At 42.3% G+C, this 23,969-nt stretch overlaps 2 protein-coding genes across 8 annotated transcripts in view; one reads left to right on the plus strand and one right to left on the minus strand.

Annotated features, from left to right (window-relative positions):
- The window catches only part of abl2 (c-abl oncogene 2, non-receptor tyrosine kinase), a 145,560-nt gene extending 132,846 nt beyond the window's left edge, over nucleotides 1-12,714 (minus strand). For all 7 annotated transcript variants that reach the window (XM_072573676.1, XM_072573673.1, XM_072573677.1 and 4 more), the window contains exon 1: nucleotides 12,136-12,714. In XM_072573676.1, the coding sequence (XP_072429777.1) occupies nucleotides 12,136-12,307 (172 nt within the window). In that variant the 5' untranslated portion in view covers nucleotides 12,308-12,714. The remainder of the gene's footprint in view (nucleotides 1-12,135) is intronic.
- A 127-nt stretch (nucleotides 12,715-12,841) lies between these two features.
- soat1 (sterol O-acyltransferase 1) overlaps nucleotides 12,842-23,969 on the plus strand; it is a 104,753-nt gene continuing 93,625 nt past the window's right edge. The window contains exon 1 of the mRNA XM_072573686.1: nucleotides 12,842-13,336. Coding sequence (XP_072429787.1) covers nucleotides 13,182-13,336 — 155 coding nt within the window. The 5' untranslated portion in view covers nucleotides 12,842-13,181. The remainder of the gene's footprint in view (nucleotides 13,337-23,969) is intronic.

A 23,969-nucleotide genomic window follows, 5' to 3' on the forward strand; every position in this document is an offset into this window, starting at 1 on the left:
CTACATGTAACTCCAGACCCAGAGCAATATGGTTGACTCTCAACTGTCCTGTGGGCAATTTGAATCACTGAATCACAGAACCCCTACAGTGTGGAAGCAGGCCATTTAGCCCATCAAGTCCACACCAATCCTTAAACAAAAATCCCACCCAGACCCATCTGTCTACCCTATCCCAACAATCCTGCATTTCCCACGGCTAATCCAGCTAGCCTGCCTATCTTTGGGCTGTGGGAGGAGAGCCGAGCACCTTGAGAAGGACATGCAGACATGGAGAATTCCACACAGAAGTCACCCAAGGATGGAATCGAACCAGAGTCGAGGTACTGTCAAGAAGTGGAAGGGGGTATTGATCTCACACAGGGCTGGGTTGACTCAGACCTTAAAGTCATCATTCATCATCACCGTGCCATCTGTTCTTTAAGGTCAGAATGATGGCATTCACTGCTGGTTACTGGGTCTAACACTCAGATTCACCAGCCGTTACAATTCCGCCTCCACTGGAGGCCAAAAGGCAGATGGTACCAGATTTACCTTCAGACTCCCAGGATCAGCCACTGGCTTCAGCTGCAATTTAATTTCAACTCCTTTCATTTTCCCCCAGGGATGCTTTGAAGACATCTTTGTCCTTGCCCATGATTTCTTGCAAATTTATATTTTAGTCTGCCAGTTATTAACTAAGTCCCTGGTCAATTTTTATAACCGGAAGCATCCGAATAAGGCAGGGTATTGCCCTTTTACTAAGTAAAGTGGCAATTCTGTGCACTGGTCCCTTAACTGTACTTTGACCAGCAAATAACCCTTCAGTTGCACCACTTGTTCTGCATGTCATCACCTTGGCAGGCTTCAATGGTAGTGTCCTCAACTCACCCAAAAGACTGATCCAGGCATCAAGGAGACCACTATGCCCATATGCACTTCCACTTTTAAGTGTCTTCCCCTCTACTTGGGAAGAACCCAGAAATGATAAATTTCACCCTATACCGACAATATGCTTAACTGAAACTCTTGACATCGGATTCTTCCACAGACTGACTCCCTGTCTACTCACTGGCTGGTGCATGTACTCAATATCTTATCCCTCAGGGTTGTTTCTGTCTGATTCCCCTTTTCCGATATGGGTTATACCCAGCAATTTCAGGCATCATAACCCCATACTTAACCTGCAGTACTGGGCTGCGAGCACAACGCATTGACTCCTTGCAGCCACTCTTGCTACATCAGCAGTATTCTGTGATTGGTCCCACAATCTGCCAAGTTTCCTCTATTTGATGGAGTCAGGCATTGTCACTCAACTATACTGCCTTGCTTATGGCCATATCCATCAAGGTAACAATTTTGAAAGTTGCCTTGAAATTCAAATCTCTCCTTTTTACTAGTTTCCATTAGAAGTCTTCATGTTGGCGCTCAGAAACCAAACCCTCCTGCAAAATACATTGGAGGAACCCTCCAAATTCACAATGTTCTGCTAGCCTCTTTAAAGTGACCACTAACTGGGCAGTGCACTCTCCAAAGGCTGTACCTGTTTGCAAAAATGAAAACATTCCACAATCAGTAGCTTGGGTGTGAAATACTTTCTTAACACTTCACATGATTCTTGGAATGTCTTCGCAGATTTCTCTGGCTGTTCCAAACTCCTTAGAATTGCGACGGTCTTTCTCCTGATGGTACTTTAGAAAACAGACACTACGATATCCTCAGCGAATAACCTCACCATTAATCAAAGTGTTCCAATTTTCTGACTCTTCTTCAAATTGGTCCAATTACCCCAAATTGGCTTGCCATTTTGTTTTCCATCCACCAGGCATTTTTCCCACTACTCAGATCTAGAAGCCATTTGTAGTCCAAGTCTGCTTGAACTCTCCCACATTAGTCCCTCCCTCACTGGCTGTACTTACTACCATTTTTCGCTGGCGTCGCTGCATCCCTCGTGATCACTCTCTGTGGCGAGTTCAGTAGCTTGTGGAGCATACTCTCGTCTTCCGCTATTGGCTCAAACTGCCACTCTCAACCCACTCTCCAGTGAGTACTTTCTTTCCTGGCATTGAGCGTAACCTGAGTCCCCTCACAACCACTTCCCTCAATGTGACCTCCTTATGCTATTTCCAAAATCCAGGCACCATGTCCTTTGGACAAATAAAAATGGCATTTGCACAAGATTCGTGAGCTGGATCCCATTCTTGCAGCTAGTTATGTTGGTGCTCCCTTTGGAACCAGGAATTACCCTGACTAATGCATCTAACACTATGGGAATTTAGCCTGGCCAATCCACCTGACCTGCACTTCTTTGGACTGTGGGAGGAATCCTACGTAGACATGGGGAGAATGTCCAAACTCCACACAGACAGTCACCCAAGGCTGGAATCAAACCTGGATCTCTGGTGCTGTGAGGCAGCAGTGCTAATCACTGAGCCACCATGAAGGTCATATGCTGAAGCAGCACTATGATAAAAGCAAGTCTGATGCTGTCCTTTATGATGAAAGGAATTGAACATAAAACTAAGGATGTGATATTTCAGTTATAATGGAATTAATAGGGCCATACCTTGAATACTGTATACTCAAATGCACTTTTGATTTCCTTATTTAACAAAGATGAAAACAAAATGGAGGCAGTTCAGAGGAGGTTACCCAACAAGATATCTGCACTGAGCCTTACGAAGATTGGTTGAACAGGCTGGGCTCACTTCTGATCAGTTCAGAAGAGTGCGGTGTGACCTGATTGAAGAGTACATGATCCCGAATTATCTTGGCAAGGTGGACATGGAAAGGATGCTGCCTCTTATAGGGCAATCCAGAACAAGGTAACACTGTGTTAACATTAGGAATTACCCTTTCAAAACAAAGAGAAGAATGTTTTTCTCACAAAGGGTTGAGACACTTTGGAACTCGTGGCCACAGAATATAGAAGTGGTAGAGAGTCATTAAATATTTTTCAGGCAGAGTTGGATAGGTGGTTGCGAGGCAGGGGAATCGAATGTTGTTTGGGATTGATGGAAAAATGGAATTCAAAACAGATCAGCCATGATATCAGTGCTTGGCACAGCAGGCTCCAGAAGCTGAATTGTTTACTTGTGCCTCAATTTCATATTTTCTCTCCTTTGGAAGATGAGAATTTATGCTTTGATAAATATAAGATTCATATGGTTTCTCTAATCATGAGACACCACAGCAAATCACTAGCCCTAATCAACAGATTTTTATTTCATTTTTTCAAATCAACCTCTTCAGCGATGTTATTAAACACCTCTGGAGAAGTTGGGAATTGAACCCAGGTCTGTTGGCTCAGCAGCAAGGACACTACCATGGTATCACAAGACTCCTTCAACAGGTCTTCATAGAGACTTGTTTTAACCTGAAACAGCTTAGCTTGTTTCTGTCCTGTCTGAATCTAAATCAAGAGGATATGCATTCAAGCTGCAATTCAGGACTTGCATATATTATCCATGCTATTTAAGGTGGAGGTACCAACCTATCAGTGAGGTGTTAAACCGATGACCTGCTTCCAGGTGAATATAAAGGATCCTATAGAATTATTACTCTAAACGGTGGCACAGTGGTTAGCACTGCTGCCTCACAGCGCCAGAGACCCAGGTTCAATTCCTGCCTCAGGCGACTGACTGTGGAGTTTGCACATTCTCCCCATGTCTGCGTGGGTTTCCTCCGGGTGCTCCAGTTTCCTCTCACAGTCCAAAAATGCGTGGGTTAGGTGAATTGGCCATGCAAAATTGCCCGTAGTGTTAGGTGAAGGAGCAAATGTAGGGGAATGGGTCTGGGTGGGTTGCGCTTCGGCGGGTCGGTGTGGACTTGTTGGGCCGAAGGGCCTGTTTCCACACTAAGTAATCTAATCTAATCGCACAACCACCTGATGAAGGAGCAGCGCTCCGGAAGCTAGTGCTTCCAGTTAAACCTGGACTATAACCTGGTGTTGTGACTTTTAGCTAAATACAGGTTGACATCTCTAAAATTCACTCCTCAACCATCATGAGTATAACATATCATCTGGTCATTTATGTTATGTTTACTCACAAAATATGAACAACTGCACTTCAAAATTAATCACTGGCTGAAGAATTTGGAACAGAGGTAGGGTATGAAAGGTACAAAGTAAATATTAATTCTTTATTTTGTTTGAACACAGTTCCAAGCATATCACCACTTCCTAAATCATAGACTTCTCAATCTTAGCACTGCCATTGGGAAGGAATTATGTCGTGCCTCAAAGCTTACTCACATGGAAGGAATACTACAGGGATCTAATTAAACACTTCTGTATCCCAGGCTGTGGTCCAGAAACCTGGCAACATGATGTGTTTTTATGTTTTTTGTTTCATTCATAGAACGTAGGTGTTGCTGGCATTTATAGCCCATCTTTCAGTCTTCTTGTAAAAAGACTTGAACCAAAAATTCTTAAACACAACTAATGGCTTACAAGGCCGTTTCAGAGGGCAAATTAAATGTATATACCTCCCCTTTTCCTGCACATATGCACAGTCACATTATGCATTCAACACCTTGCTGTGTCAACCTATGATGGACTGCTTCAAAACTGCCAGCCATTCCAAAGGTTCATAGCTAAACATGTCTCAGTTATAGCCACAGCTGAGGAAATCTATTTACTGCCCATGTAAAATAGAAAATCCTGAACTGAAAATTTGGTTACACAGTTCTACACATATACAAACACTTTTGAAGTAATGAAGAGAAAAGCTTCCAGGATGCAAAGAGACAAGGACGATAAAGCTACCCTGGCAGTTGAGTTACGACACAATCCTCCATGGATACAAAACAGGTTCAGACTGCGTTTAAGACTGTGGAGGTAACAGTAGATCCATATAACTATTGGAGGTGGCAGAAAGAGACAACTTGTAATTATCTAAGTTACCCACTGTTAAGTGAGAACATAAATGTTGTTCAAAGATGTCATTGGCTCTAACATCCATTCATTGTGCTCAGAAAACAAATGGCACCCATTTAGGTCTGTGCAGACTTGCATAATTTTTTTTCCGTGGGATCAGATGCTTTGCCTCTAGTGGAGAAGGTGGAATAGGGGAATTTTAACAGCAAGGACATAATTGCACTACACATTTGCTGTTCTTACACATTCACAGAGACTGGCTTATTCTTGGGCAACTGACGATATCACTGCTTTAAGTCACTGTGAAATCAATGAACAGATGCAGATTATGAATTGCAATTGAGCACATGTCTGAAGATTTACATTTGTCATAGATTTAGTAATAAAATCCTCACTCATCAACAAAATTGAGCATAACCTATCCTAATTTACTAATTAGCTACCTGAAAATTTACATGTGCGAAATACTAAATAATCTACAGGAGTCAATGCAGAGCTAAGCAAAATAATCTTAGAAAAATATGTCCCAGTTGGAGCAAACAAAAACCACATTCATCTAAAAATCAGGTCTATGCTTGTCAGTATAAACTCAATTACATCATCCAAGTAAGAAGCACTTGGGTAGATCTCATCCGGAGGCAGTTTAAACTCATCAGTTTAAACCATCTGATCGAAGCCCCTCCTGCTAACCAACACCGAATACAGCAAATTGCTATTGGCATTTAGACAACTTGCTTCCACCTCTAACCCCACCCCACACACAGGATCATCTGCCAGATGATGCAGATTGCCCAGTCATTTCACTGTAAACACGTATGCAAAATAGTCCTACCCAATTTGAACCTTGTTTTCTGCAGAGTGCTGAACATGACCGAAAAATGTTTCAACATCAAGTTCATAACTCATGAGCTTTGCAACGGTCAGCTCTCTCGATCATATCAATAGCACCTTCTGAGACAACACATTCTTACTACAGATTCTATCAGCCAAAATCTGGAAACCTTAAAAGCCTTTTGTGCCTCTCACTCAGAACTGTAAAGAGCCCCTCAAGCTACCATAATTGAAATCAGTGCCTTTAGGGTCTGCCCACTTCCAACACTGGGAATCAGGAATGAGTGATTTACCAGGAGAAAGTGAGATCAGGGTCAGGAATGTGGTGCTGGAAAAGCACAACAGGTCAGGCAGCGTCTGAGAAGCAGGAGAACCGACATTTTGGGCATAAGCCCTTCACTAGGAATTGATTCACCAAGCCTACTTTCCTATATCATTATATACAAGTTTTAAATATAGTCCACAACAAACTGAGCTTCTTCCAAATAAACTGTGGTTAGTTTTACCAGCATTGGTTTGCCTTGCCTCATTGCTACCTGCATCAATCTGCTCTCCAAGGAGAATTGGAAGCTAAAACCCAAGTCAAATAAATTGTCATTTGTCATCAGTATATGCTTTAAATGTTTGCTTGAAAAACCCATCTTCCCATTACTCCCATCTCCCAGACCGTACACCACCTCATCACCTCAGGGAGTTCTCCCACCCACAGCTTCCAACCTCAGTCTGGGAACCCTGCACCACCTGGTTCTACCTCCTATCCAAGATTACAAACCTGACTATCCCAGCCAACCTATCGTCTCGGCCTGCTCCTGCCCCATCGAACTCATTGCCACATACCTTAATACTGTCCTATTCGCCCGTTCCAGGAACTTCACATGTATGTTGGGGACACCACCCATGCCCTCCACTTCCTCCAAGACTTTAGTTTCCCTGGCCCTCAACACCTCATCTTCCCATGGACATCCAGTCTCTATGGCAACTCTATGCGCCATGACAAAGGCTTCCAAGCTCTCAGTTTCTTCCTCTCCTGACGTCCCCATCAATACCCTTCCACTGACACTCTTGTTTGGATGAACTGGTCCTCACTTTCAATAATTTCTCCTTTGAATCCTCCAACTTCCTCCAGATCAAAGGGGTAGCCATGGGCACCCACATGGGTCCCAGCTATGCCAGTCTCCTCGTTGGGTACATGGAACAGGCCATCTTCCGCAGCTACACCGGACACCATTCCCCACCTTTCTCTCTGTTATATTGATGACACCTTGTGCGCTCACAAGGAGGTTGAACAGTTCAAGTTCATTAACACATTCCACCCCAACCTTAAGCTCACTTGGACCACCTCAGACACCTCCCTCCCCATCTCCATCAATGGTGACCAACTCAACACAGACATCTTCTACAAACACACTGACCCCCACAGCTACCTGGACTAAACTGCCTCCCACCCTGCCTCCTGTAAAAATCCTATCCCTTATTCCCAATTCCTCCACCTCCGCCACATCCTCTGCGCCAGGAGGACCAGTCCCACCACAGAACACACCAGATGGCCTCCTTTCTTCAAAGACAGCAATTTTCCCTCCTCAAAGGAAGGCATCATCATGTGATGCCCTCCAGTGCATCTCATCCACTTCCCGCACCTCTGCCCTCGAACCCTACCCCTCCAACCGCAACAAGTACAGAATCCTCCTGGCTCTCACCTTCCACCCCACCATCCTCCGCCATTTCTGCCACCTACAAACAGACCCCATCACCAGAGATATATTTCCCTCCCCACCTCATCTGCATTCCCTAAAGACCATTCCTTCCAGTACTCTCTTTAACAGGTCCACCTCCCCCCTCCCCCCCCCCCCCCCACCCCCACCAACCCACCCTTCCCCTGCCACTGCAAGAACTGCAAAACCTGTGCCCACACCTCCCCTCACCTCCATCCAAGACCTCAAAGAAGCCTTCCATGTACAGAGATTTACCTGCGCTTCTACACGTCATTTACTGTATCCGTTGCTCCCGATGTGGTCTTCTCTACATTGGGGAAACACAACGCCTACTCTTGCAGAACTCTTCAAAGAACATCTCCGGGACATACGCATGAAGCAACCCCACTGCCCCATGGCCGAACACTTCAACTCCCCCTTCCCCTCTCACTCCGATTCCGCCAAGGGCATGCAGGTGCTGGGCCTCCTCCATCAGCAAACCCTATCCACCGACACCTTGGGGAAAGAATACTTCATCTTCTGTCTTGGGATCCTCCAACCACACGGGACCAATGTGGATTGCACCAGTTTGCTCATCACCCTTCCCCCTCCACCTTATCCCAGATCCAACCTTCTAACTCAGCACCTCTACCTGTCCACCTTCCTTCCCATCTATCTGCTCCACCCTCCTCTCTGACTGATCACCATTACCCCCACCTTCATCCACCTATCGCACTCTTAGCTACCTTCCCCCCCCCCCAGCTCCACCCCTCTCCCATTCATCTCTTCACCACCTTGACACACAAGCCTCATTCCTGTTGAAGGGCTTATGCACGAACTGTTGATTCTCCTGCTCCTCAGATGCTACCTGACCTGCTGTGTTTTTCCAGCACCACACTCTCGACTCTATTACTTTTGTTGACTAGTAAGTCTACTCCCCTCGACTCTTCTGTTCTGCTTATTTCTATTGCTCTTGTACAAGGATGAATTATGATGGCAGTGAACCCTTATCACAGTAACTTTCTCAGCAATCTTAACTAGAAGAAGTACTACAACCATCTGCCATTTCTCCCTCCAAAGCACAAGATCAGAACTGCCTTATGTCAAACTGATAGATATGAACTTGCGCAAACAATTTTCTATTCAAGAATCCAAATGCAGCAATCCAGTCATTGCGAAGCAAAGCAATCTCTTTCTTCCAACAATCAATTCAATTGTTTTAAAATGGCATAATAATAAACCATCCAAATATTTGCCTGCATCGCTTACTTGTTTCCATGCATTGACACTCATCATCTGCATTGAGTATGGTTTCCTGAAGAACCTGAAGATAAATATAATGCTATGGACCAATAGTGTGGTAGCATGGTCTGCTCCTGAAACTGTCCTGAATATTTCCAAACTGGATTGCAACAGTTTTTATTCAAGTTTTTTTTTCGCAAAAGAGAAGTCAGAGTGCATCTTGAAATGTACTGAAAAAACAACTGAACAGTCTGCCATGCAACTCAGTACTAAACAAACCTTGTTCAACAAATGTACAAAAGACTCCCCAACAACATCATCTTGCAAGTTCATCTACATAGTTAACATCGGTTGCACCACTTGAGTGTCATTCTTCTGCATTTTGAATACGACGTTTAATGAAGACATTACAAAGCTAATGGATTGTTGGAGCAAATGGTGGCTCATACTGAATCAAAACTGCATATTTACATGCTAAATAAAAAAAAATTTAAAAACTGCAGAAGCTGTAAATCAGAAATAACAGAAATTGCTCAAAAAGCTCAGATCTGGCAACATCTGTGAGGAGAAATCGGAGTTCACGTTTCGGGTCCAATGACCCTTCCTCCAGACCTGAAACGCTAACTCTGATTTCTCTTCACAGATGCTGCCAAACCTGCCAAACTTTTCCAATTTCTGTTTTTGTATGTATTTACATGGATGACCAGAAATTATAAGGTGAGAGCTATCCAACATATTGGGAAAGACTCGAGATTGGACCTTGTCCACTGCAAATGTCGCAAGAAAACAACTGAAGCAGTCAAAATCAGAAACATCCTACAAAACAAACTTCTTGTATCTACATATGTTGCTAATATCAGAACTTCAAAACCTCATCACTTATATGACTATACTCTGCAGCAAATACTGAACGCTGTTTCATCAAACACCCATATTACCGACACTCTCAAATGCAACAACACACATCATTACTGTAACCCTCTACACAACACCCATCCTCTGACTTCCTGTCTTTGACAACATAACTCTACCAAATATCCACCAACTGATGAGGGGTTGGCTGCAACCATCCATCCTGTAACTCTCTAACCACTATGTGATGCTGACATGTTCAACAGCATGCTTTTTATCTCAGCCCCCCATACGCAGCAACCTTTCTGAGCAAGATCCATCAGCAAACATTTTAATCAACAGAAAGGAAATATGGCAAGTCACTAACCAGTTCCGTTCATCAAGCGCCATCCGTCAAATAGTAGACTTTGAGCCACCAAGGCAAGACTGGTCCTTTCTGAAGCATTTCAGGGCTAATTGTACTGAAGAGTCAGCACAAAGTTGTTTCGCACTTGTGTAGAAAGTCAAATAATGCTGCACATGATCAGAAATATCCTCTCTGCAGTAGGGGCGGCACGGTGACTCAGTGGTTACACTGCTGCCTCACAGCACCAGTTACGCGGATTCAATTCCTAACCCAGGTGACTGTCAGTGTGAAGTTTGCACATTCCATCCATATCTGCGTGGGTTTCCTCTGGGTGCTCGGGTTTCCTCCCACAGTCCAAAGATGTTAGGTCGAGTTAATTGGCCATGCTAAAATGCCCATAATGTTAGGTGCATTAGTCAGGGGTAAATGTAGGGTAGTGGAATGGGTCTGGGTGGATTATCTTCAGAGGGTCAGTGTGGACTTGTTGGGCCAAATGGCTTGTTTTCATACTGTATGTAATCTAATCTAAATCAGTGGACTAGTAATCTTAAAATCAGCAAATGAGACAGCTAGCAATTGGCTTTGCGGATTTGTATTCACAAAATTGATGGAGATTTGCAAGCAAGGTTAGTTGACATTTATTAGGAGAAGAAGAAATGGGGGATAAAATCAGACTTAAGATACAAATTCCTAAATAAATTAGATGAAATACAGCAGCAAAAGATACTTAGATACAAATATAAAATGCAATTATGGATTGCTGTGATCCTGGGACTCTTAGACCCATACTACTCTTTTATAACTCAAATGCTTATTAAATTGCAGTTCATTTGAAGCACAACCTTCTCGATTATACATTTAGCCAAGGCTAATTACAACATTGAAAAAAATATTGGATATCTCAGAGGCTTCCTGAAAATAATAGTTACTGCAAGGAAAGTGGTCCTGCAAACCACAAACACCCACTGGATAGACTCAGTAAGACCCAGTAACATATAATTTAAGTACATCCACTTGGTCTTTCTCCAAAATCACAATGTCTGAATGCCTTAGCTCAGTTTCTTGGACAAACACAAGAAGCATTGCCCTTTTCAGGCTTCACATTTATTCTCAGTTCATCACATTCCGTAATTTCATTCCACTATCAGCTGGATGGTAACTGTTCCACCTCAAAAGGTACTCTCAGCTGCTCACAAATGAACATTCAAAAACATTTACACCATGTAAAAACAAAAAAAATGGAATGCTCTTATCTCAATAATTCAAGGATGTTAACAAAATCTACAGAACATGTATTGATTCCACACATTTTCACATCACACAATGTTCCAGAATACACAACCTAAAATTTGGCAAAAAGCCAAAAAAGACATATTCAAAGAATGGTCATTAGTTTGGTGCAAGAGGTCAATTATAAGGAACATGGTAATGGTGCATACATAAGCCAAATGATAATGCAGTTTTGAATGTAAAGCCAGACAGTTTAGGGAATGACCAGAAAGGATGCAGTGATTATAGCCAGAGACATTCAACAGCTCAGATCTCCAGCATCTGCAGTCCTCACTTTCTCCTAGAGACATTCAACAGGTCAGGGACACAGTGATGGGGCTGGATGCTATAGACAGTGAGCGGACAAATCACACAGAGACTTACAAAGAAGGATAACCATTTTAAACTCCAGGTATTCTGTAAGTCTACATTCGCGTAGGTTAGTAAGCACGAAAGAACAGGTCAATGAGAATGGGTCCAACATGAGACGTTAGGTAAGAATAGACTGGAATCGCCAAGTCTAGAAGTAACAGTGGCACATATGAGTTGGTTCAGGGCAGAATGCCGCATTACTAGTGATGGAACTGGGAGGCCTTGGTGATGGCAGGGTGGTGTGCGAATACCACTTTATAGTACTGAAAATGTTACAGGGTAATCCGGACTACAATTTAAATCAATTCATTAAACCCTGACTTTCGTTCGGCAGAAAATTGCACTGATTTGTAATCGTGTGCGCGTCCCAATAATAAACCCAAGTAAAATCGATGACTATCCAAAAGGTGCGACATGCAGTGTCCCAAATTTGGAAATAAAATAATTCTTTTCGGAACATGCACTGCGCTGATTTGGGATTACTGCTATCACTTAGTGAGGTGAGCTACCGTAATGTTCGTGCGAGATGTTACCGCTTCTCACCAACCGACGAACAGCAAAGAGAGAAAGTCACGGAATTAAAAACAATGGGGAAAGGATTTGTCTATATTTGTGCTGCAATTAAATGATTAGCGCCCGGTCCCCACATACTTTGTACACACAGCGGCAAGTCTTACCATGGTGACTGAAGATGTTACAGGCGGCGTCGTTACTCCTGGCTGCTGTGTCTCGCCTCCTTGCCCCGTGCCCGGGCCTCGAAGTGCCAACCCTACCCCTGCCGGGCTGGACTGCCTCCCCGACCGCACCAACACCAGCAGCTCCGCCAACGCGGGCCTGCTGCTGCCCCATCCCCGGCCTTTCCAAGAGTGTCCGTCCCGAATCCCGGTCTTTCGGAGCCGTTTCCTTTACATCCTCAGTCGCTGCGCTCTCCCACTCCTCGGCAGATTTATTGTGTCGCTCTGTGCTATGCCCGGCGCGGCCCGGCCCGGCCCGGCTTCCCCTCCGCCTGCTATAGACTCACAGGTCGGGTTAGGGTCGCCACCCGGTCCCCTTCCCTCAGGCTGAGAGGGGTCGGGGTGGGGTGATTCGTGTCTCTTTAAAGCGAAGGCAAAAAGCACCGTCCTTTGCAGGTACCGCAGGGGAAAGGGGCGGGCGATCACCCTTCCTCGGCTCTGGTACAGCAGCCGCTCACTTCCCACCAACTCCGCATCCGCCCCCGTCCCGCTGTCCCACTGCAAACGCCTGTGCCCCGAGCCACAACGAGGCGCTCTGTTTCACGGTCCTCCGAGGTGGTCCTCCAAGACTCTCCTCCGCCATTGGTCCTCCGAGGTGGTCCTCCAAGTGTCGTCACTGGTCCTCCGAGACTCTCCTCCGTCACTGGTCCTCCGAGATGGTCGTCCAAGACTCTCCCCTGCTGTCGAGCACGGATAGAAGCAGGTGTCAGTGCTTCAATTTGAGTTAATGACAAGAATGGATATTTCTGAATATGAGAGGACTGAATACAGCTCTGAGCTGATAACAACGTCCTGCTGCTAAATCTAAACGATCGAATGGAAGGATGTTGAGTCCGAGACGGGACACCTCAGCTGAGTTGATCTGGCCTAATTTTTTCACCTGTGGTGAATTAACGGTTTTGAATAGCACATTTTACTTTCAAAATTTTGCAGTACGTCCATCGTAGATGTGACACTTTTTCAATGATAATGAATTATTTCTCGATGAAATGGAAACCTATTTTCCTCTGTCGCATTATTGCGTCTCAAGAATAATTGGACGAACTTTACAAATAATTTTCTGGAATTCCAGCGACGGTTGCTATATCGACAAAAATGGGATGTCTTCAATATTAACTGGCATCATGGAAAAAGCTGCCAAAAGGTACATTCCACCACGGCATTGTTTTAATTTTTGCTATTCATCCAGAAAACTAAGTGCCTTGAATGATGTGTTGAATGATCTCATTCTTCCGTAGGATAAGTGTATGAGATAAAATAATCATCAAACCAAGATGCTGAAGATCTGAAATAGGAACAGAAAATACATCTGTGAAGAGGGAACCTGTTAAGATTATAGGTCAACTGTGTTTCTCTTTCCATGAATGTTGCCCGACCTGCTGAGTACACTGAGCATTTCCAATTTTTAGGCTGCATTTATTCTCTTAAGAGATATATTAACAAGAATAACATTGTCAAAAAATTTACAGAATTGGTGAAATCATCATATCATCATTACTTTAATCAGATTCTGGTTTCAAAATAGTTTTTAGCAATCCAAAAGCAGTAATATTGGGTGTGATTTGCAAGGCATGATCCCTTTACTTCTCAAAGTCTTTATTCTTCCAGACTGTGTAAGTAGCTGAGATTTACATTATCCTGAATACAATTTTTTTTTAAAAACTGGATGGAATTTCATGCCTGACAAATTATTACAGTTCATTGGAGGAGGTGACAAGCAAGGGATATAAGGGAATGATAGAGCTGATATTTTTGGATTTCTGAATGGCATTCCATAACGTACTGCACATAAGACTACTTATTAAGGTCGGACATTCTGTTGGAGATAGTATATCAGCAAGTATAGAAGAGAGAGAATGGCATAGGAGATACTTTCAGGATTGCAATCTATAGCTCATGGAGTGCTGGGTCCACAATTATTAAAACCGACTAATGACTTAAATGAGAGAATTGAACATACTATTAGATGACCCAAAATAGGCAAATAAACTAGTCTACAGAAGGATATTCATAGAGACAACAAAAACTGCATGTGCTGGAATCCAAAAATATACAGAATAGAGAACGATATAGACAGTTTAAATAGGTGGGCAAAAACATGCCAGATGGAATATAAAGTGGGTAAATGTGAAGTTACCCTCTTTAGCAAGAAGAAAAGAAGGTTCAAAGTTTGTGAGAAGATTTGTAGCTCGGGTGCTCATTGTTGTGGTTCTGTTTGCCGAGCTGGGAATTTGTGTTGCAGACGTTTAGTCCCCTGTCTAGGTGACATCCTCAGTGCTTGGGAGCCTCCTGTGAAGCACTTCTGTGATCATTAATGCCGGAGGAAAGATCACAGAAGCGCTTCACTGGAGGCTCCCAGGCACTGAGGATGTCACCTAGACAGGGGATGAAACGTCTGCAACACAAATTTCCAGCTCGCCGAACAGAACCACAACAACAGAAAAGAAGATTTAAGTATTATTTAAATGGAAAAAATCAGAAGAAAGTTGCATCACAGTGGGATTGGGAGGTCCTTGTACCTTAATCACAAAAAGCTAGCATCTAGTTCAGTGGGCACTTGGGAAGACAAGTTGACTGTTGGACTTCATTTCAGAGGGAATGGAGTTTAAAAGTAGAGAAGTCTTGCTAAAACTATACAAGACACTAATCAAACAACAGCTGGAATACTTTGGTCCCCATCTGTAAGAAAAGGTACCTTGACATTGGAGGAAGTCCAGAGAAGTTTCATTAGGTTGATCCTGGATCTGGAGGGATTTCCTTATAAAAGTAGGCTGAATAGTTTGTGTTTTGTAGTGTTGTACCAATACTATTCAAATTCATTTGGACAAAGAGTGTAGACGTATTTTTCTTCTGGCAAAGATCTTCATTTAATTCAAAGCTGGAGTTGCAGGCTGAGCCAATGCTGAACAACATTAATGTTAACTAGGTTGCATCAGGAAAAGGATTTGGAAATCTTCTAGGGCACACTTGTAACATTTTTACTTGATCTGGGGTCCTTCAGTTATACTCAAATTTGGGCTTCATTTTAGTGGAGAAAATTGTGGTTTGAGGAAATAGTGCTAAAGAAAAGCTGGAATGCCATGTTGGACAGAAAGATGGAATCAGGTTCAACAATAATTTTCAAAAATGAACTGGGTAAATACTTGGGAAGGTGAAAAAACATTGTAAGGCTATGGAGAAAAAGAACAGTAACACTAAACCAACTGGGTGGCTTTTTCAAAGAGCAGACAGAGGCCTGATTGGCAAAATGGCATCTTTTGGGATGTTAAGCAGACAGTGAGCTACAAATCTTAAGTAAACTATAGTGTATTCTGTTAAGGTTTTGAATGCTGTGAACAGTCCCTAACAAAAAGAGGTGAGACACTTGAGCACTGGAGACAGTACAAATAAATTTCAACAATCTCAGTTGAGATGCAATGTTGTATAAAGTGGGGCTTTTTAGCCAAGAAAGGAAGTGCCTGAGATAATATTAAACTTAAGTGCATAAAGTAGCTCAGGGAATGGAACAAGTAAAGCTGACATCATTGGCTAAGCTGAATTCCATACTTTGGAGAAGGGAGAGGAAAACTAAACTAGTAAAAGTTATGATTTGGAGATGCTGGTGTTGGACTGGGGCGTACAAAGTTAAAAATCACACAACACCAGTTTGTAGTCCAATAGGTTTATTTGGAAGCACTAGCTTTCGGAGCGCTGCTCCTTCATCAGGTGGTTGTGGAGTGTAAAATTGTAAGACACAGAATTTATAGCAGAAGTTTATAGTGTGATGTAATTGAAATTATATATTGAAAAAGACCTGGATTGTTTGTTAAGTTTCTCATCCTTTAGAATGAACAGGTTAGTTTCAGTTCTTTCATGTGTAAATTGCAGAATCGTTTTAAAAATGACATTCTCAAAGTCACCCATTGTTACAGCTATGTCATTTAGTTCATTTACAATGAACTTTAACAATTGATGTCATGTTGGCCTAGATAATGCATTCAAGGTGTGAGTTGCCCTGTGTGAGACTGCCTGTACCACAATGATTTGGAGATGCCGGTGTTGGACTGGGGTGTACAAAGTTAAAAATCACACAACACCAGGTTATAGTCCAACAGGTTTAATTGGAAGCACACTAGCTTTCAGAGCGTCACTCCTTAGACCATAAGACATAGGAGTGGAAGTAAGGCCATTCGGCCCATCAAGTCCACTCCGCCATTCAATCATGGCTGATGCGCATTTCAGCTCCACTTACCAGCGTTCTCCCCGTAGCCCTTAATTATTCTAGACAACAAGAATCTATCAATCTCGGCCTTGAAGACATTTAGCGTCCCGGCTTCCACTGCACTTCGTGGCAATGAATTCCACAGGCCCACCACTCTCTGGCTGAAGAAATGTCTCCGCATTTCTGTTCTGAAATGACCCCCTCTAATTCTAAGGCTGTGTCCACGGGTCCTAGTCTCCTCGTCTAACGGAAACAATTTCCTAGCATCCACCTTTTCCAAGCCATGTATTATTTTGTACGTCTCTATTAAGTCTCCCCTTAATCTTCTAAACTCCAACGACTACAATCCCAGTATCCTCAGCCGTTCCTCATATGCTAGACCTGTCATTCCAGGGATCATCCGTGTGAATCTCCGCTGGACACTTTCCAGTGCCAGTATGTCCTTCCTGAGGTGTGGGGACCAAAACTGGACACAGTACTCCAAATGGGGCCTAACCAGAGCTTTATAAAGTCTTAGTAGTACATCTCTGCTTTTATATTCCAACCCTCTTGAGATAAGAGACAACATTGCATTCGCTTTCTTAATCACAGACTCAACCTGCATGTTTACCTTTAGAGAATCCTCCACTAGCACTCCCAGATCCCTTTGTGCTTTGGCTTTATTAATTTTCTCACCATTTAGAAAGTAGTCCATGCTTTTATTCTTTTTGCCAAAGTGCAAGACCTCGCACTTGCTCACGTTAAATTCCATCAGCCATTTCCTTGACCACTCTCCCAACCTGTCTAGATCCTTCTGTAGCCTCCCCACTTCCTCAGTACTACCTGCCTGTCCACCTAACTTCGTATCATCGGCAAACTTCGCTAGAATGCCCCCGGTTCCCTAATCCAAATCATTAATATATAATGCGAACAGCTGTGGCCCCAGCACCGAACCCTGCGGCACACCACTCGTCACCAGCTGCCATTCTGAAAAAGAACCTTTTATCCCAACTCTCTGCCTTCTGTTAGACAGACAATCCTCAATCCATCCCAGCAGCTCACCTCGAACACCATGGGCCCTCACCTTGCTCAGCAGCCTCCCGTGTGGCACCTTATCAAAGGCCTTTTGAAAGTCTAGATAGACCACATCCACTGGGTTTCCTTGGTCTAACCTACTTGTTACCTCTTCGAAAAATTCCAACAGGTTTGTTAGGCATGACCTCCCTTTACTAAATCCATGTTGACTTGTCTAATCAGACTCTGCTCTTCCAAGAATTTAGAAACCTCATCCTTAATGATGGATTCTACAATTTTACCAACAACCGAGGTTAAGCTGATTGGCCTATAATTTTCCATCTTTTGCCTTGATCCTTTCTTGAACAAGGGGGTTACAACAGCCATCTTCCAATCATCCGGGACCTTTCCTGACTCCAGTGACTCTTGAAAGATCTCAACCAATGCCTCTGCTATTTCCTCAGCCACCTCTCTCAGAACTCTAGGGTGTATCCCATCGGGGCCAGGAGATTTATCAATTTTAAGACTTTTTAACTTTTCTAGCACTATCTCTTTCGTAATGGCAACCATACTCAACTCAGCCCCGTGACACCCTTTAATTTTTGGGATATTACTCATGTCTTCCACTGTGAAAACTGACGCAAAGTACTTATTAAGTTCTCCTGCTATTTCCTTATCTCCCATCACTAGGCTTCCTGCATCAGTTTGAAGTGGCCCAATGTCTACTTTTACCTGTCGTTTGTTTCTTATGTACTGAAAGAAACGTTTACTATTATTTCTAATATTACTGGCTAGCCTACCTTCATATTTGATCCTCTCATTTCTTATTACACTCTTTGTTATCCTCTGTTTGCTTTTGTATCCTTCCCAATCTTCTGATTTCCCACTGTTCTTAGCCACTTTATAGGATCTCTCTTTTTCTTTAATACATTTCCTGACTTCCTTTGTCAGCCAAGGTTGTCTAATCCCTCCCCGGTTAATCTTTCTTTTCTTGGGAATGAACCTCTGTACAGTGTCCTCAATTATACCTACAAACTCCTGCCATTTTTGCTCTACTGTCTTCCCGGTTAGCCTCTGCTTCCAGTCTATTTTAGTCAGTTCCTCTCTCATGCCCTCATAATTACCTTTATTCAACTGTAACACCATTACATCCGATTTTGCCTTCTCCCTTTCAAACTCCAGACTGAACTCTACCATATTATGGTCGCTACTTCCTAAGGGTTCCCTTACTTTAAGATCTTTTATAGAGTCTGGTTCATTGCAAAGCACTAGGTCCAGAATAGCCTGCTCTCTTGTGGGCTCCATGACAAGCTGTTCCAAAAAGCCATCCTGTAAGCATTCCATGAATTCCCTTTCTTTAGATCCACTAGCAACATTATTTACCCAGTCCACCTGCATATTGAAGTCTCCCATGATCAATGTAACCTTGCCTTTCTGACATGCCTTCTCTATTTCCCGGTACATGTTGCGTCCCTGGTCCTGACCACTGTTAGGAGGTCTATACACAACTCCAATTATGGTTTTTTTGCCTTTGTGGTTCCTCAATTCCACCCACACAGACTCCACATCATCCGACGCTATGTCATTCAATACCATAGATTTAATTTTGTTCTTAACTAACAAGGCAACCCCACCCCTCATCTCTCTGTCTTTTCGATAAGTTGAAAAACCATGGAGGTTTAACTGCCAGTCCTGACCCCCCTGTAACCAAGTCTCTGTGATGCCTACTATATCATAATCATTCACTATTATCTGTGCCATTAGTTCATCGGCTTTGTTATGAATGCTACGAGCATTCAGGTAAAGTGCCTTAATGCTAACTTCCTTATCATTAGAGATGTTGGAAGTCATATGTCCTAAGTTATCCTTGCTTTCTTCTGCATTCTCAGTCTGCCTCAATTTTAAATCCGCCTGGAAACATGCTACCCTGCTGCTTATCTTTCCATTTACCTCCATACTCCCTGTCGCTTTCACTTTCCCTTCCCCCCAACTCAGAAGTTTAAAGTCCTACTGACCACCCTATTTATCCTCTTCGCTAGAACATTGGTACCTGATCGGTTCAGGTGGAGACCGTCCCAACGGTACAGATCCCCCCTGTTCCAAAACTGATGCCAATGCCCCATGAAGTGGAATCCCTCTTTCCCACACCAATCCCTTAGCCACGTGTTTACTTGCCTAATTTTCTTGTCCCTATGCCAATTGGCACGTGGCTCGGGCAGTAATCCGGAGATTATGACCCTTGAGGACCTGTGCTTCAATTTCCTGCCTAGTGCTTCGTAATGCCCAAACAGGTCCTCCACCCTAGTCTTGCCTATGTTGTTGGTACCAACGTGGACCACAACAACTGGATCCTCCCCCTCCCGCTCCAATATCCTTTCAAGCCGGTCAGAGATGTGATAGTGGAGGACTCAACATAAAGACACAGAATTTATAGCAAAAGTTTACAGTGTGATGTAACTGAAATTATACTTTGAAAAATACCTTGATCGTCTGTTGAGTCTTTCATCTGTTTGAATACCATGATAGTTTCACTTCTTTCATGTGTAAATCACAAAGCCTTTTTTTAAAAGTTGCATGCTCAGGTTAGCTGTAACAATGGGTGATAGCGAGACAATATGTTGAAGGTGTTAGCCCCCTGTGTTCTCTGTCTCTCCATAAACTAGAGCTTCCAAATAAATCTGTTGGACTATAATCTGGTGTTGTGTGATTTTTAACTTAATGAAAGCTAAATCTGACATCAAGAAATATGCGATGAATACACAATCAGCCCTTCAGCAGATTTACCGGAGAAAGCAAAATCAAGTGCATATTTAAGAAGCAAATGGAGTAATTGGAGTGGACCACACTTAGGTTTTATCTGGTGGAATAGTTTAGGTGTGCCATATGAGCTTCATTATTAATCATCTTGTGACACAGACAGGCAACATTTTTATACTTGAGCAATGCCTTGGAAGAATAACAGCCAAAACTTTCATTTACATGTCATGTACTTGAGCTGTCTTCTCATGTCATAAGACAGTGTGGTTAAGATAACACTCTGCATTAAATGAACCAATGAGGAAATGAGCCACCTACATATGAACACAGGAGTAAGCCTTTCAGCCCCTCAGGCCCCTTCTTCCATTCAGTGAGACTAAGGTTTATCTATGGCCTAATTGCCCATAGCCCATGTCCCTCTTAATGCCTTTGCTTAACAAACAAATTATCTATCTCAGATTTAAAACTAACAACAGATGTAATATCAACTACTGTTTGTGAAAGAGAGTTCCAAACCTCCTCCATTATTTGTGTGTACAAGTGCTTACCAAAACCTGTCCTGAATGGTCTGACCCTAATTTTTAGACTATGTCCCTGAGTTGTCGATCCCCTAGCAGTGAAATTAGTTTATCTTTTATCTTCTTTGTCTTTTCCTTTTAATACTTTGAAGGCTTTGATCAGAACACCCCATAATCTTCTAAATTTTAGAAAAAAAAGGCCAAATTTGTACAATCTTTTCTCATAACTTAACTCATGAAGTCCAAATGTCATTCTTGCAAATCTATGTTGGACTCCCACCAAGGCAAATATATTTTTTGTGATGGTAATGTATTCTCCTTCATCATTATATAAGTCTTCACTTTTATAATACTCTATACAGCATTTAATTTTACAACTGTTCACTCTTCAGTGGGTTGCCTCCATCATCAAGACTCTTACTGGTACCTTTCATTTAAAAAAATCCTTCTTTTATCTCTGTACATTTGTGGAACTCTTTGGTTTGCACTGACCTTTTCATTGGGATCTCTACACTGATTAGAGACATGACTGTTTCCACATTTTCACTTAATGCAGCTGAATTGACACAACTGCAGGAAACTCATACTGATGACACCTGCATCTCTTGGAATCATGTGTATCTGTTCGTTAGGTCTCACATGTACAACATACACAGAACTTTTACTAAACTTTACATTGATCTGTTTTGAATTAGGCATGACTTGGAAACTCATCTCCATAGTGAATTAGTGAGTAAAATCAGTGTTCAATGAAACCAGGTAATTCCTGCAAAAATAGCTGCTACCTTGTATAATTGGGCCAGATAGTCCTTCTGAGAACTGGTTCTACAATGTAAGCTCCCCATTTAATGCAATGAAAAGTGAGTTAACTAGGTCTTGTCAGTTTCTAACTTGATGACATCATATTTTTAATGTATATTTCTTTCTCAATGTTCAAAAGAAACAATGATTTTCTGATTCAGTTAAAATATAGCCACATCTAAAGATTATGGAAAAGACGCACAAATTGTGGCGTAGGATGGATGTAATCAGAATTACAAGGAGAGGGGTAATATTTACCAGCTTCTATTGTCCACTCAATTGTCATCAGGTGTAATTTTTGTTTTTCTAAATTGGACCCAATGGTTTCAGTGTCATTTTGAATAACACGTGAAAGAAGACATCCTTCAGTATAAGACTCAAGCATGAAAATCTAGAAGGTACAAGATTTTAGTTTCGTGTTTGCAATGAGGTAGAAAAATACTTTCTAAATGTTTCCCATGTGACCCTACATAGATGTTTTGCTATGATATATTAGTGAGCATTATAAACAAGCAGCAGGGAGGATATTGGGATGAAAAAAATGAAGCAAAATATTCAATCTTTGGGGATTTGTAACAGATTTCAGTGGTGTCTGGTTTCTGATTTTAAAAAAAGCCAAAGGTTAGTCATGCCAACCATAAAATAATTCAAGGATTTAAAGAGTTCCCAGCTGTTAACATTTGGTCAGAGTGTCAAAAGGAAGGCTCACAACGCCAGAATTTTATCTCGCAGCCTATCATGTTGGGAATTTCTGAATTAGCACATCCCAATAGAGAAGCAGCTGGAGTCACGCTATTGACATCAGTACTTCAGGTCTAAAGAGGAGACAAGTCAGTCAGGATTCTTGAAGTGGTTTGCTGAAGCAGTGACAATTTGCTTAAACTTCGATCCAAAGACAGAGCTATTTAGTGCTTAGACTGAGCGCTTAGCTGCGTTAGGAATATATCAGTTTGTTTTTGTAGACGTAGACTTCCTTAGCAGTTGAGCAAAATCAGTGAATCAGCAATTAGTGTCTGAGCCAGTGAAGCTCTTCTATGACCATTTGGACTAAAATCTAGTTTCTACTAAAGATCCAGAAAAATAGAGAGGTAAAACAAGATTATGTTTGCTTGTGATCCATACTTGATATTCAATTGGACATGGTACATGAGTGACAATCAGTCCAAAGATGTGCAGGTCAGGTGAATTGGCCATGCTAAATTGCCCGTAGTGTTAGGTAAGGGGTAGATGTAGATATAGATGTAGATGTAGGGGTAGGGGTATGGGTGGGTTACGCTTCGGCGGGGCGGTGTGGACTTGTTGGGCCGAAGGGCCTGTTTCCACACTGTAAGTAATATAATCTAATCTAATTTAAAACCATAAATTGGCAACATCTTATGAAGACATTGTGAGAAATTTCAAGAAAGACAAAAAAAACTTCCAGTTTGTAAGTTAAGCAGAAGTTAAAATTAGCGTATTTAAAATGCCTAAGTATCTCCACATACAACAAAAAAAATGCTCAATTCATAAAACAAAGAAATGCAGATGCTGGAAATTGGTGGGAACCTCAGCAGGTCTGGCAGCATCTGTGGAGAGAAAGCAGAGTCAATGTTTTGGTTCCAGTGACTCTTCAAAACAAATTACTTAAATCATGTTCACTTCAGACCATTTCTAGCACCCTTCACTTTGGCAGAAACTTCATAGAATCCCCACAGGTAGAAAGAGGACATTTGGCCCATCAAGTCCACACCGAACCTCCGAAGGGCATAGCGTTCCCTGTAACCTTGCATTTACCATGGCTAATCAATCTTGCCTGGACACTACAAGGCAATTTAGCATGGCTAATCCACTCACCTACACATCTTTGAATTGTGGGAGGAAACCAGAACATTTCAGTTGAAGTCCATGCAGACAGTGTGAACATGCAAACTCCACACAGACAATCACCGAAGGCTGAAATTGAACCAGAGTTCTTGGCACTGTAAAGCTGCAGTGCTAACCACTGTGTCACCATGTTGCTCCTTTCAGAGGAGAAAGATCAAAATGGGAGTTCTGAATGACAGAAAAGAAATGTGAATTCGACTCCGATCAAATATAGAAAGAGAATTAAATAAAGAAAAATAAATGTTGGATTAAGAATAAATGAAAAAGGACAGGGAAAGGAAGGATATACCAAGTTTTGAAATCAAAGAAGAATTTGCTCTCAACAAGATTGAGAATCACCAATTTGAATTGGTTCCTTTCTGGACTAGAGAGATTAATTGGCCTTGCATCAACAACTACCATGCCGTTAAAAGGATATCTACATAAGTTCAAACCTAAAAGTCCTTTGGTATATCCAATGGGCAATTAATGCAGGAATCCAATCTTAAAAATGTTTAACAGTAATAAGATGGTCAAACCGCTGTCTCTAAGAAGCAAATCAAGCATAAGTTTGTGGAGATTTGCAATGAATTGCATAATACTTCAGCAGTGGATCTGCTGCTTAAATTGTGCATGAATAAAAGTAAGTTAGAGACAAAAAAAAC

The sequence above is a fragment of the Chiloscyllium punctatum genome, chromosome 7, assembly GCF_047496795.1.
Source record: "Chiloscyllium punctatum isolate Juve2018m chromosome 7, sChiPun1.3, whole genome shotgun sequence".
NCBI lineage: Eukaryota > Metazoa > Chordata > Chondrichthyes > Orectolobiformes > Hemiscylliidae > Chiloscyllium > Chiloscyllium punctatum.